General features: G+C 36.5%; 1 protein-coding gene across 1 annotated transcript in view; it reads right to left on the reverse strand.

The window, feature by feature from the left end:
* Positions 1–154: 154 nt before the first annotated feature.
* The window catches only part of ST8SIA1 (ST8 alpha-N-acetyl-neuraminide alpha-2,8-sialyltransferase 1), a 68,478-nt gene continuing 55,288 nt past the window's right edge, over positions 155–13,344 (reverse strand). The window contains exon 3 of the mRNA XM_019630376.1: positions 155–8,545. Coding sequence (XP_019485921.1) covers positions 8,059–8,545 — 487 coding nt within the window. The 3' untranslated portion in view covers positions 155–8,058. The remainder of the gene's footprint in view (positions 8,546–13,344) is intronic.

The following is a 13,344-nucleotide window of genomic DNA, read 5'->3' on the forward strand; positions in this document are numbered from 1 at the left end:
TCCTGATGTCTCTCCCTCTGAGAAACATTTGGCAGAACTGGGCCAACAGAGCCCAAGGGAAATGGGAATTCGAAGCAACTATTTCAATAATTCAGACCAGAAAGCACACTTGGGCTTGTCGAAGTCACCCATACGAACAGAAGCAAAATCTAAATGTTTTTAATCTTGTTAGGGGTTTATTAAATTATCTCCGGGACACACTTACTGACATTGACTCATTACATAAAGGAAACATTTTATCGCTGGAAAAGACTCATGTACATATGTCATACCAAATAAATGTCCAATTTTCTTTCTATTTTACTTTGCCCAATAGATAGTTCCTTTCACATACATAAAAGGTACCACTGGTGTTCTTATAGTCTATTTATAGAATTTGTAATTCTGTATTTCTAAAGTAATTTTCTCACTAAGCAGCATGAGTTTTCATCCAGAAGAAGAAGAAAAAAAATATCAGTGTAGCTGACATCGATACAAAATAAAGGAGGAATAGAAAAGGGAATAAGATTACCCATAGGCTTCTGGGAAATAAAAAGACTTCACAAGCTATTTAAAAAATCATTTTATTCACAGGGTACATTTCCAAATTTTCTCCAAGTAAGGGAGGTAGAGAAATTGAGACTCACTGAACCTTCTCACTACCAGCCATAATTACAATGAACACACCAAAGAAAAAGACATGTTTTTACAGCAAACCTCCTCCTATGACATCACCTTTAGATTCTGTGGCAAGAAATGACTCAGCAGAACCAAGAGATAGGTACTGATCTTTCAAGTCACACTGTCAAAAGTACCAATTAAGGTTTTTCTTACCTGCTCCATTTTACTTGAAACTCTTTTTTAAACAACAAAAAATAAAAGAAAAATAAAGAACACTGATTTTCCCCACACCTCCTGCCAGTGGAATGTGGCTTTATTAGGAAGAAGTATTCCCATGTACACTTCAAAGGTGATTTCATTTAATAGTATAATCTAAAATCTGTTCCAGAATTATTGTACCATGGACTGGTAGTCAGACTACACTGAGAAAGAAGAATATTTGATTTTTTTCTATTTTTCTCTTACCTCCAGACTCTGCAAATTTGCTCTTGAAAAACAGCTTGCACGATCTGCAGAATAATATATAATGTGCATTAATCATATCAGAGATCAAAGAGAAACTTTCTTTACCAATGCTTTTCCGACCAACTATGCTGTATGGTAACTAGAGTTCTAGAAATATTCCAGACTTTTTAAAAATGAGGCAATCTTTGTAATGGAGCTATCCTTGTCTGTTCTCGCAGTCTTCATTCTAGTGCCTCTGATGTACCCGAGTGGCTATCAATCACTCCAAATTGTGAATCCTGTATATTATGAAGGGATCTACCAACAAGAAAGCCCAAGGGATTGGCGCTTAAGAATGAAGGAGAAACAGAAGCAAATTGATTCTTTGCTTCCATGAATGCTAGAATTCACAGGAGAAAACATTCTTAGCCTACGCACCCTCTTGCAGCTATCACCTAAGGTGTTCCTTCTGAGAAGGTTCTACTACTTCAACAAGGGATATTTACATACTATTATCAGATGTCTCCAAGGCCTATATGCTATTGTGCATTTATATAAAATAGTCACATTCACTACATTTATAAGAGTTCTTGCTGATGGTAAAGATACAACTTGGAACAGACATGGTTACACCTCTAAAGTGACCCGGATACATGAAGGAAATAGATAAGAAACTGGGAGCCAAGCCAGAAAAAGTTAAGGCACCCTCTGCCACCCCCTACCAGGTCAGTCATCTTTCTCTTTTCAATGGGCATAAATAACGCAAAGTGTGTGTGTGTGTGTGTGTGTGTGTGTGTGTGTGTGTGTGTGTGTGTGTGTGTGTGCGCGCGCGCTAGAATATAGGAGAGGAAATGCATCTAATTCTGCTTACATCATAATTAATATAAAAGCCTCTTACTGAAGTAATTGTGGGAGCAGGGGACTAAAGCTTTTAAATTCTCACTATGCATAGCATAAGGTGACCATGTTTCAAAGGGTCAAGTTCAAGGTGACACTTCTTACTACTGCTGCCTCATAATGACAGGAGATCTAGATAATCTTGTTTTGGAAGTATGAGTCAAAATGGAAATGAAAAGGGGATATGAAAATAGGAGTATTTGCATACTCAGGTTCAAATACCAAGATCACAACTTGTGGAGGGGCAGGAAGGGGAGAAGCATTTAGACCGGGGGGCGGGGGTTCATGGTAGGTGAACGGATGCCCCTCTTCTGTTTTCCTCCCTAATTGGCTCACAATCTGGCTCTCACACTGCTTCCTCCAGCATCTCTCATCGTTAGTCATAACAACAGCATGACACTATATTTCCTTTAAAATGTTTGCAAAGGTTCTATTTTGGGGACTGCACTGTGTGCTCTCTGCTTAGCTACCTTCTCAGATCCCTCCCAATGGTCCTTCACAATTAAAACCCTGATGTTTATCTTTTTCTTTTTTTTTTCTTTTTGGTTAAACCCTTTTTTTTTTATATACTACAATTCTTCCTTTCTCTTACTGTGCAGAGAAAAACAGACATATTTGACTCCTGATTTTCTCTGCCCTAGATAAAACCACATCTGTAGGTGTTTACTGGTATCATGTGAAGCATACACTTTTACAATGACAAATATCTGGAGAAAATCTACCATCGAAGCAGAAAGAGACATGATCGATACATGCGGGTATTTTCTCTGAAACGCCTACACAACTTTGCAACATTGATATCCCACAGTTTCACAGGAAAGCAAAATCAGAAAGAAGTTCAGAACAATGTGTATAGATGAACAAGAACACAGAGGAGGTAGTAAATGAGTGGCCATAAACAAAATATAATTCCTTTTTTATGTTTTAAAAAAGTAATAGTTATGGGCTTTGGCTATCACACAAATGCTCACAGGTATTAGAAGCCAATTTATAAGTTATTTATTCCTTATTTGTTAGAGATAGAAGAAATCAGAAATGCTGGCACCAGAAGAAAACTAGAAGGAAACAGAACCACATATATTTTTTTTTCTTATTGCAATGACAAGCAGAGGTTTTGTTGTATTTGAATGAGCTTCCCATTCATGCATTTGCTTCAGTCTCTCATCTCTGAGGTGTATGTAAAAAAAATTCAAAAGACAAGACTAGGCTGAAGGTAACACCAATAGTATCCATTTTCTTATGATAGGAAGAAAAAAGGCTATGGCAATTGTAGATTCATATATGTATGTTTCCTTCCACACGCTCAACGTATTAATAAATATTATGGCCTCACATTTAGGAGCTTATACACAGACACTCTAGGATTTGGGGTTCCTTTGGGTTCATCTCCAGGGCTTTCAAAGAGGCTCTATAGAAACTGGTGGAATATGTGCTATCTCCCTACCTTCAAAGTCAGAAAATCCATCTGAATCGGGGGGGGGGAGGGGTAGGGAGGAAGCTCCACTTTTAATAATCAATGGCGGGGCCATAATTAGGTTAGGGTGACCAGAACTCTGTCACAAGACACCCAAATTTAGAGAGCACAAGAAAAAAAAATCAACAATAAAAAACCCTGTTTAAGGCAATGTAAAATTTTAAGCTTCTCAGCAAATTCCCACACCAGCTCTCTAGTCACAAGGCTACTAGCTCAGCCCCAGAATGAGGTCAGTTTCCATGGTATTGGACAGAGATAAAAAGTGATGGAAAACCAAGGTCAAGGGCAGAGACTTCTCTGATCCTATGCGTAAGAGTCGGGTTATCTTCTCCTTTCCATTTGCCTAATCCTCTCCCTAGCGCACAGAGAACTGAAGTTGCCCAAATTACTAGTCATGTTTAGTTAATAGTTACTGCTGACTTCTTTAGAAGCATGATTTAAGTTGTAGGTACCTGGAGTTGTTTACTCAATTCCAGCCCTGATGTGTACCCACCAACAGTCATATAATCAGAGTGTCAACCTCTACATTGGGAAGATGAAAAAACACAAAACACAGTGTTGCTTTCAGTCCTTATTTCTTCACATACCTGTTCCCAAGTTCCCACAAAAGTCCTTATAGCTTTGGTATTTGGAACCCTGCAAACATAGAACAGATATTACCTGGTTCTAGTGAGAAAGATTTCATAAAACACAATAAGAATCTACTGAAGTTTTCAGTAGACTATGATGTTTCTTCCTCTTAGGTCCCTCCTCATAAGGATTAGTCAGTTAAAAGTTTCACAATGTTAACATTTTCAAACATGAAAATTAAAGCTATAGCTGACTGACTTTCCAAACAAAGAAATGAGAGATTTATATAATAAAGTATATAACTACTATGGTTGCTGACAAGAAGAAATGTCACTGATATCTTTTCCATTTGGAATCATCTATAATAGTACTGTAAAGCTTTTGATTGATCTAAGAATATTTTTGGCAAATTTAAAATCCTAGAGTTCCTTCAATTATATTCCAAGTAGATTTTTAAGCCATGTTCTCAATTGCTCCAGGTACAATTTATATTTAACTTAAACAAAGTTTTTAGCCAAGAAAAGGGCATGAGATCTCACAAAGCCCAACACAGAGTATTGTCAAAACAGCTGCCATTTTGGATCATTTACCTTTGTTGAAATAGCTAAAAGTGAACTGAACAGAAACAAAATCCAGGAAGTAATCCTAAACTTCTCGAATTAATTGCAGTTTAGATGCACAACATTATATAAGCTGATGGTCAAATACTCTGTATATAAAGCTTATGTGTCTAAAGTCTTCTTCCATATGAAAACTTTTCATGTGAAAAATTGTTTTCCTTTCTTATGGAATGACTTAATCCTTCACCTATCTTAATTTTACTGAAGTGTAATTAAAATGAGAGAGCTCATCCTCATTCATGACCCTTAGCATCAATACAGTTCTCAAATGCGAGCTAATACAGCTAACACAAAGTCTCATCAGGTCCTCATTTTCAGTCCCATCACCTCCTCTATTGCTCCTGTTGAGCAACCTAATTTTTGTCACTAAAATCACTTTAAAAATTAGACTAATGTTAGAGGGTTATGTCCTCTCTTGGCAGATGCATCGAAAGTGATGAACTATTTCTTACTGCATGTCTACCATAACCTGAATATCACTGAGCTGAATCTTAAGGGTCAGTAATATGAAAATGTCATTGACCAAATTTGACAAAGTATGAGGCACAATTCCAAAGGCCTCCTTTTCAGAAAAACAAAATAAAATAATGAAAGTTTAGAATTCGATTTCTTAATAGTAATAGAGTATACCAGAGTACTCTGCAAGATAACTCTAGAGAGAGCCTCACTTAGGGACACATGTATTTTTAGTAAGGATAGAGATGCATGTTATTCTACACACATGCACACACACACACACACACACACATAAGCACAGACACTCACAACCCTAGGTTTAGATAAATCTATCTAACCACAGGAAAGGAAATAGGTGTGGTATAACTATGAGTTGTCACTGTAAAGTAATGGCAAACTGTAATCTACTCTAAGAAAATATTCTCATTAAATTGGAGTCATACTTTGAATGACATCAGCAAGTATGTATATCCTTAAGTGAAGACAATATGGAACAATCAAAATATCCCTTTAGTCTAATCTGGGGTTTCTCAGCTTTGGCATTATTGACATTTTAGACTGGGTAATACTTTGCTATGGGGGATCTGACCTGACCTGTGCCTTGTGGATATTTGGCAGGACCCCTGTCTAGATGCCAGTAGCACCCTCCAAATCATGACAATCACATTTGTTTCCAGACATTGCCAAATGTCACCAGATGGGGGAGAAAATCACCCCAGGTGAGAAGCACGGGTGTAATTAAACACTATCAGTTTGGGATATTTCTGTTTTGCATATCAGAAGCCACAAATTTATAGACTGAGCCGTTATACAAATCTATTGCACAAATCTATCTGAGGAATCATAACAAGATGTAACATTTCTAGATAGTATTTTCAATGGAATTGTGATGCATGGGCTTTATGGAGCTCATTAATGACACTGTAACAATTTTAACAATTAAAGCACTAATTTGAGTGACACATATTCTATTAACATTTGTATTTGTTTTTCGTTAGTCCTTTTATATTTTTGATGATGTGTATAGGTAAAAATGTATTCCTTTTTAAGGTAATTATTAAATAACAATAGCTCAAAAGAGGAAGTATATTCAAGATTGCACATATAGTGAATATTTAACACAGCTCACTCAATAGTACATTCTCATTACATTTTTGCTGCCATATAGGATAAAAATAGTGAACCAGTTCTGCATATAATCAATACTCAAATTCTTAACTTTCTAAGTATCAATATAATGTGTGTTATGTCAACCAGTCATATTTCAACTGCTGATTTCTACAATAACCTCAATATTCAACCTTATTTAGAAATTGCCTATTCTGATGGTGTAGGTTTTTTCCAAGGGCATTGTTACCTTCATAGCTTTTAAAGTAACCGGTAAAAAACTGCCACCAGTTTTAATCTATATTGTGTACTAATTTTCTACCATTAAAAATGAAACAACTTTTTGGCACAGTTTACCTAAATTTTGGTAATACTTAAAAAAAATAAAGATAGTGATTTCTAGTGTCTCCTTTTAGATTAAGGCATTCCCAAAGCACAGACACAATGAAAAGCTTCCTTTACTTTTCTCTTATATGTAAACACATCTGGCTGCTTGTAGCCTGTCAGTAGAGTGGCTTTCTAAGTAGTCCTAACTGCTCCTAAGACAATAGATAGCTGCTAATTCATATCCCTTTACTTGTATGGACCGGCCTTGTGTGACCATGCTCAACGCAGGGTCCATTTGTGTGATTTAGTCAGAATGACTAACACAATTCTGCTCATTTTGGGTAAGCGTTTTGGGGGTAAGGCTTACATGTCATGCTGGTATGAGCATTACGAGCAGCAACCAGTAAGCTGGTATGTCTTATATCAAAGTGTAGTGGGTAGCACATAATACATGTCTACCTCTCCAACACTGGTTACAGATTTTTGAAATACCAGGTCACGTGGGTTCAGCTTTCAGAGTTGCATGGGAATGAACTTTAAGTGTGTGTGTATGTGTGTGTACATGAATATGTATGAATATATGCATGTTTGTAGGTGTGCATGCATATATACCTTCGAGTGAATATACCATGGTAGATAGACAAGGGATGAGTCGTCCAGTCCAGAGACTAAGCTTTACATCATTGTGCTTTGCTTTATCTCTGAACATGAAATTATGAAGACAATCATGTAAATAATTTGCAAATAAATAATGTACTCATATTTATAGTCTTTGTGCACTAAAATAATAATAATGCAAACAGGCTGATACAATGCAGACCTAAAATTGAATTTATGCCCTTAATTCTGAGGAGGAGGGAAAGTGGTTTGTGTTATCCAGACTATGAATCAACACAGTCTATAATCAACAATGCTTTACATTGTCTAAGTAGACTTGACAAATGGGGAGGAAGCAATTCTTATTTAACACTTTTTAAATGGACGGGGACTATAGTTAACACAGACTTGGTTCAACAAATCACAATATCATCTGCAGTGTTTTGAATCCTTATTACTCCATAAGGGAATTTTTAAAATCTACCCCATTACCCACTCACTGTCCCTAAATAGGGCAAAAATAAATACTTTTTAAAAAACCTATGATTCTAATATCAGTCTTCATAAATAGGTTTTTTTAAATTAAGCCTGTTTATATTGATAATCAGTAACACGTTTGCCCTGGCATTTCCTTTATTTTACCTTAACTCTTCAGCCTCAAAAACTAGAGTTCCATCTTGTTTGTGAACTGCACCTTCTAGGTTTAAACCATGTAAATGTGCTTTACCAAAATCATTTCATCAAAATGCTACTCATTGCAAATACACAATGTGCTATAAAACATTTCATGGAATGTTTCCAGTCCCATTTGTCCTCCAAGCTAAAATTCCAAGTAGACTTTCCCTTGGGTTGTGGTTTCCAAGCGTCCCAGACAAACCCATGAAATGACTTGAACATTTCCTTTTGCAGTCATGTAGAAAACCTAACAAAAATACCCTGGCTTAGTTCCTTCTTTATCCACTGTCCCTAGGAAGTGGGCTGGAGTGAGGTGTCTTCACACGGGTCTAGCTGCATTCTCAGTGCACCAATTTTATGAAGATACCAGAGTTGGAGAAATTCCTCTGGCATGGCGTGGAAGCCAGAAAAGGGCAAGACGTTATCATAATAGTGGTGGCTGATGGGCTGCTCGTGCATATTCACAGAGAAGGGCCAGAAGCCAAAGATGGCCACCTCCTCACAGAGGCCCAGGGCCGCGCTCACCAGGAAGAGTCCTGTGGACAGGCGTTTGGCATGAATTCCCCTAGTTTTCCAGAACTTTCCAATGCTACGCAGAAAGTTGGGGTTCGCAAAGAGCACTGTTTGATTGGCACCGACATCTGACAGTGTATAATAAACTCGGAGGGATGGCTCTGTTCCTGTCTTCATAGAAAACGCAGGCATGTAGATGTAACTGTGGTTATAGATTTTCATGTTGTCCACAAATGTCTTTCTGGACCACAGCAGGTTCTGAAACCTATTAAAGTGAAAAAGAGTCTCAATTAAACCTGGAGGAAAGAAATTCATCAATATGTACTCTACTCTTCTTCTGATGGCCGTGATAGTTCCCATTGCCTCAGCAAGAAAAGAAAAGAAGAAACTATGAAAAGCACTTCATTTGTATTTAAAATCCTCCTTGAACTTACCAATCCCCTGTCATCACATAGCTTGGCTTTTCCCCCACCTCAATATTCTGAACTCAGGTTAGAATTCCTTAATGGGACTCCTTCTGAACTAAAGTGCATTGCACGTTTCATTCTCTTCCAGAATGTCTTTGCCAAGAATGTAAAGATGGTTTAATATTCATGAATGCAAAAGGTTTTGGGGTATTGGATAGGATTTTGGTCAAAGCTACTTGAGTAGTCTCTCATAAGCACAGGACTGGTTTCCTCATTTGCAATCAACGGAATCTCTTCTAAAATAATTCTTCCCATTGAAATTCCGTGATTCTACCAGTATTTAGATTAATCAATGCTATATTGTAACTATACTATTACATGGAAAAAAAAAACCTGTTACTATTAAATGATGCTATTTTGCTTGTGCCAAAGAACACTTCTTACCTATGGTCTTTCACTTTGGATTACATAAAGGGAAAGTTCAAATATATTCAACTAAAACTGATGGTATACATCCTATGTGTCAGGTATTGGGGCATTAAAATTTTATGACCCAATATCTGATCTCAAGAAATTCAAGTCCACTTGTGGAAACAAAAATATAAATGAGAACAATATAATTTTCTAAGTGCAACAGTTGATATTTATATAAAGAAATATGAAATACAGATGAAAAAATAATTCTGCCTTGGGAGAGGATTTGGGGTCCAAGACAGCTACTGAGAGGAGATGACATTTAAAGACACCTTCTTGGATACCCAGAAGTGGAGTTGCTCGGTCAAAAGGTAGTTTCATTTTCAATTTTTTGAGGTACCTCCATACAGCTTTCTACAGTGGCTGCACCAATCTGCAATCCCACCAACAGTGCACAAGGGTTCCCTTTTCTCCACATCTTCACCAGCACTTGTTGTTGATTTATTGATGGTAGCCATTCTGACATGAGTGAGGTGATATCTCATTGTGGTTTTTATTTGTATTCCTCTAATAATTAGTGATGTTGAGCATTTTTTCATATGTCTGTTGGCCATCCACATGTCCTCTTTACAGAAATGTCTTTTCATGTCTTCTGCCCATTTTTCTAATTGGGTTGTTTGTTTTTTTAGTGTTGAGTTGTATGAGTTTTTTATAAATTTTGGATAGTAACCCCTTATCAGATGTATCGTTTGCAAATATCTTCTCCCATTCAGTAGGACACCTTTTTGTTTTATTGATGGTTTTCTCTGTGGTGGAAAAACTTTTTAGTTTGATGTAATCCCACGTTTATTTTTTCTTTTACTTCCCTTGCCCAAGGGGATATATCAGTAAAAATATACTAAGGGTAATGTCTACAAATTTACTTCCTATATTTTCTTCTAGGAGTTTTATGGTTTTGGGTCATACATTTAAGTCTTTAATCCATTTTGGATTTATTCTTCTATAAGAATAAGGTGGTCCAGCTTCATTTTTTTGCATGTGTCTGTCCAATTTTCCCAGCACCATTTATTAAGTAGACTGTCTTTACTCCAACATAAACTCTTGCTTCCAATATCATAGATTATATGACCATAAAGGCATGGATTTATTTCTGGGCTCTCTATCTGAAATGCCCATTGATAGATGATTGGGTAAAGAAACTGTGGTATATTTATACAATGAAGTATTACTCGACCATAAAGAAGAATGAAATATTACTATCTGCAATGACATGGATGGACCTACAGAATACGCTAAATGAAATGTCAGACAGAGAAAGACAAATACCATATGATCTCACTTATATGTGTAATCTAAAGAATGGATAAACAAACAAACAAAACAGAAATAGACTCAAAGATATAGGGAAAAAACAAAAACAGAGTTGCTAGATGGTGGGGGGTGGGGATGGGGGAGAAGGTAAAGGGATTAGAAAATACTAATCATTAGTCACAATATAGCCACAGGGATATGAAATACAGTTTGGGGAATATAATCAATAATGCTGTAAAGATTTTGTAGGGAGTCAGATGGGCACTTGTCTTATTAAGGAGACCACTTCATGGACTGTGTAGATGCCTGACTCTTGCTGAAGCTAAATAATACTGAATGTCAATTATAGTTATATATATATATATATATATATATATATATATATATATATATATTCATGGGATGGGATGTACAGCACAGCTCTCTGCCTCTATTTCTCAACATCTATTTCTTTATGTCTTCTGATTTTATCCTTGCTGCAATTCTGAGAGGGAGAAGTGCTCCCTCTTCCTCTATGTTTTGGAACAAGCTATTTCACATTTTGTGAAGAACTCTTGCTCTAAAGGGGGTTCCCCTTCTTTAAAATGTTCAGCCTCTCCAGCTCTACTGAATTATTCCCTTCTGTCTTAAATTTTGTTAGAATTTAATAAGAGAAGAATTCTTCCTATGCGCACACTGTTCCCAGAGCTACATTCGGGTTCTCTCATTTCACCATCAACATTCTAGAACAGTTAGTATACTTCCATTTATTTCCTTTTGCATCCCTTGAGCAATTCCCTCCTTATTACTGTGAAGAATGACTCCTATTCCACAAAGTTGTGCTGGCTGATGGAACTTATCCCTATTTTTGTAGTGAGCCGCATATGAACGACAATTAGTGCCCATAAAGTCAGGGCAACTGATTTTGTGTGCCCTGTCTAAGGCTAACTTTATTCATGAGGAGGGTAGTCTTCCTTCCTTGAGTTTTAACTTTGAAAAGGAACACACATCTTGGACTTACTGTACTCTTAAGTTTATTGACACTGTTTAAAAAAAACAGCCTACATTGTATATTGTATTTTATTACCTTTTTTTCAGTTTTTTAAGGTTTTTATTAAAATATAGCTAACCTACAATATATTAATTTCAGGTGTACATCATAGTTATTCAACAGCACCCACCTGGCACTATACATACTTATGACCATATTATTGATTATATTCTCTATGCTAAAGAAGTGATCACCATGAGAAGTTCAGCAACCATCTGACACCGTACCATGCTTTCACAATATTATTGATTACATTCCCTATGCTGTGTAATTACATCCCTAAGAATTATTTGTTTTATACCTGAAACTTTGAACCTCTTACTCCCCTTCACTTTTCCCCCATTTTTAAGTTTTCAATTACAGTTGACATTTAATATTATTTTATATTAATTTCAGGTGTACAGCATAGTGGTTAGACACATTGGTGGTGAGGAACTCCTTTAGCTTTTTCTTGTTTGGGAAGCTCTTCATCTGTCCTTCAATTCTAAATGACAGCTTTGCCTGGTAGAGTAATCTTGGTTGTAGGTCCTTACTTTTCATCACTTGGAATATTTTGTACAATCCCTTGTGGTCTGCAAAGTTTTTGTTGAGAAATCAGCTGACAGTCTTATGGGAGCTCCCTTGTAGGTAATTAATGATTTTGTATTACAGCTTTTAAGATTCTCTCTTTGTCTTTAACTTTGGCATTTCACTTATGTTGTGTCTTGGTGTGGGACTCTTTTAGTTCATCTTGTTTGGGACTCTCTGAGCTTCCTGAGCTTGTAGATCTATTTCCTTTGCCAGGTTAGAGAACTTTTTGGTCATTATTTCTTTAAATAGGTTTTCAATCCCTTGCTCTCCCTCTTCTCCTTCTGTTACCCCCATAATGTGATTGTTGGTACGCTTGATGTTGTCCCAGAGGCCCCCTAAACCCTAATTTTTTTGTATTATTTCTTTTTCTTTTTGCTGTTCTGATTGGGCGTTTTCTGCTACCTTAGGTCTTAAATCACTGATTTAATCCTCTGTTTCATCTAATCTACTAATATAATACTGTATGTTAGCCATATTATAACAAAAATCTTTTTAAAAATCCAGTTAAACCAGGAATAAAAGAGAACTTCTTCAACTTGATAAAGAATATCTACAAAAAGCCAACACTTAACCTACTTTATTATGTGAAACTTGAAACTTTCTCACTAAGCTGAGGCATAACAAGGATGTCCCATCTCACCACCGCTTTTCAACATTATACTGGAAGTCATTGAAATACAATTAGACAAGTGAGGAAATAAAAAATATACAGATTGGAGAGGAATAAGTAAAACTGTCTTTACAGATGACACAATTGTCTATGTAGAAAACCTGAAAGGATCAACAAAAAAACTCCAGGAACTAATAAATGAATATAGCATTGTTGCAGGATACAAGGTTAATGTACAAAAGTCAACTGCTTTCCTATAGACTAGTAATAAGCAAGAGTAATTTGAAATAAAAAACACAACATCATTTACATTAGCACCTCCAAGAATGAAACACTTAGGCATAAAATGAACATATGTATAAGATATACGTGAGGAAAACTGCAAAGGTGTAATGAATGAAATCAAGGAACTAAATATAATAAATTGAGAGATATTGCATGTTCATGAATAGGAAAATTCAATATTTCCAAGATGTCAGTTCTTTCCAATTTGTTCTGTAGATTCAATGCAACCCAAATCAAAATCCCACCAAGTTATTTTGTAGATATCAACACACTGATTTTAAAAGTTATATGGAGGGGCTAGCCGAGTGGCACGTTGGTTAAGAGCTGGCTTGGGACGCCAGTTCTGAGCAGCAGGGCCCCGGTTCGGATCCCACATGAGGGCCAGTGACACTGCCCTCTACAGCTAAGATGGTGAACAACAGCTCAACCTGGAGCTG

This window comes from Hipposideros armiger, unplaced genomic scaffold (assembly GCF_001890085.2).
Source record: "Hipposideros armiger isolate ML-2016 unplaced genomic scaffold, ASM189008v1 scaffold_904, whole genome shotgun sequence".
Classification (NCBI taxonomy): Eukaryota; Metazoa; Chordata; class Mammalia; order Chiroptera; family Hipposideridae; genus Hipposideros; species Hipposideros armiger.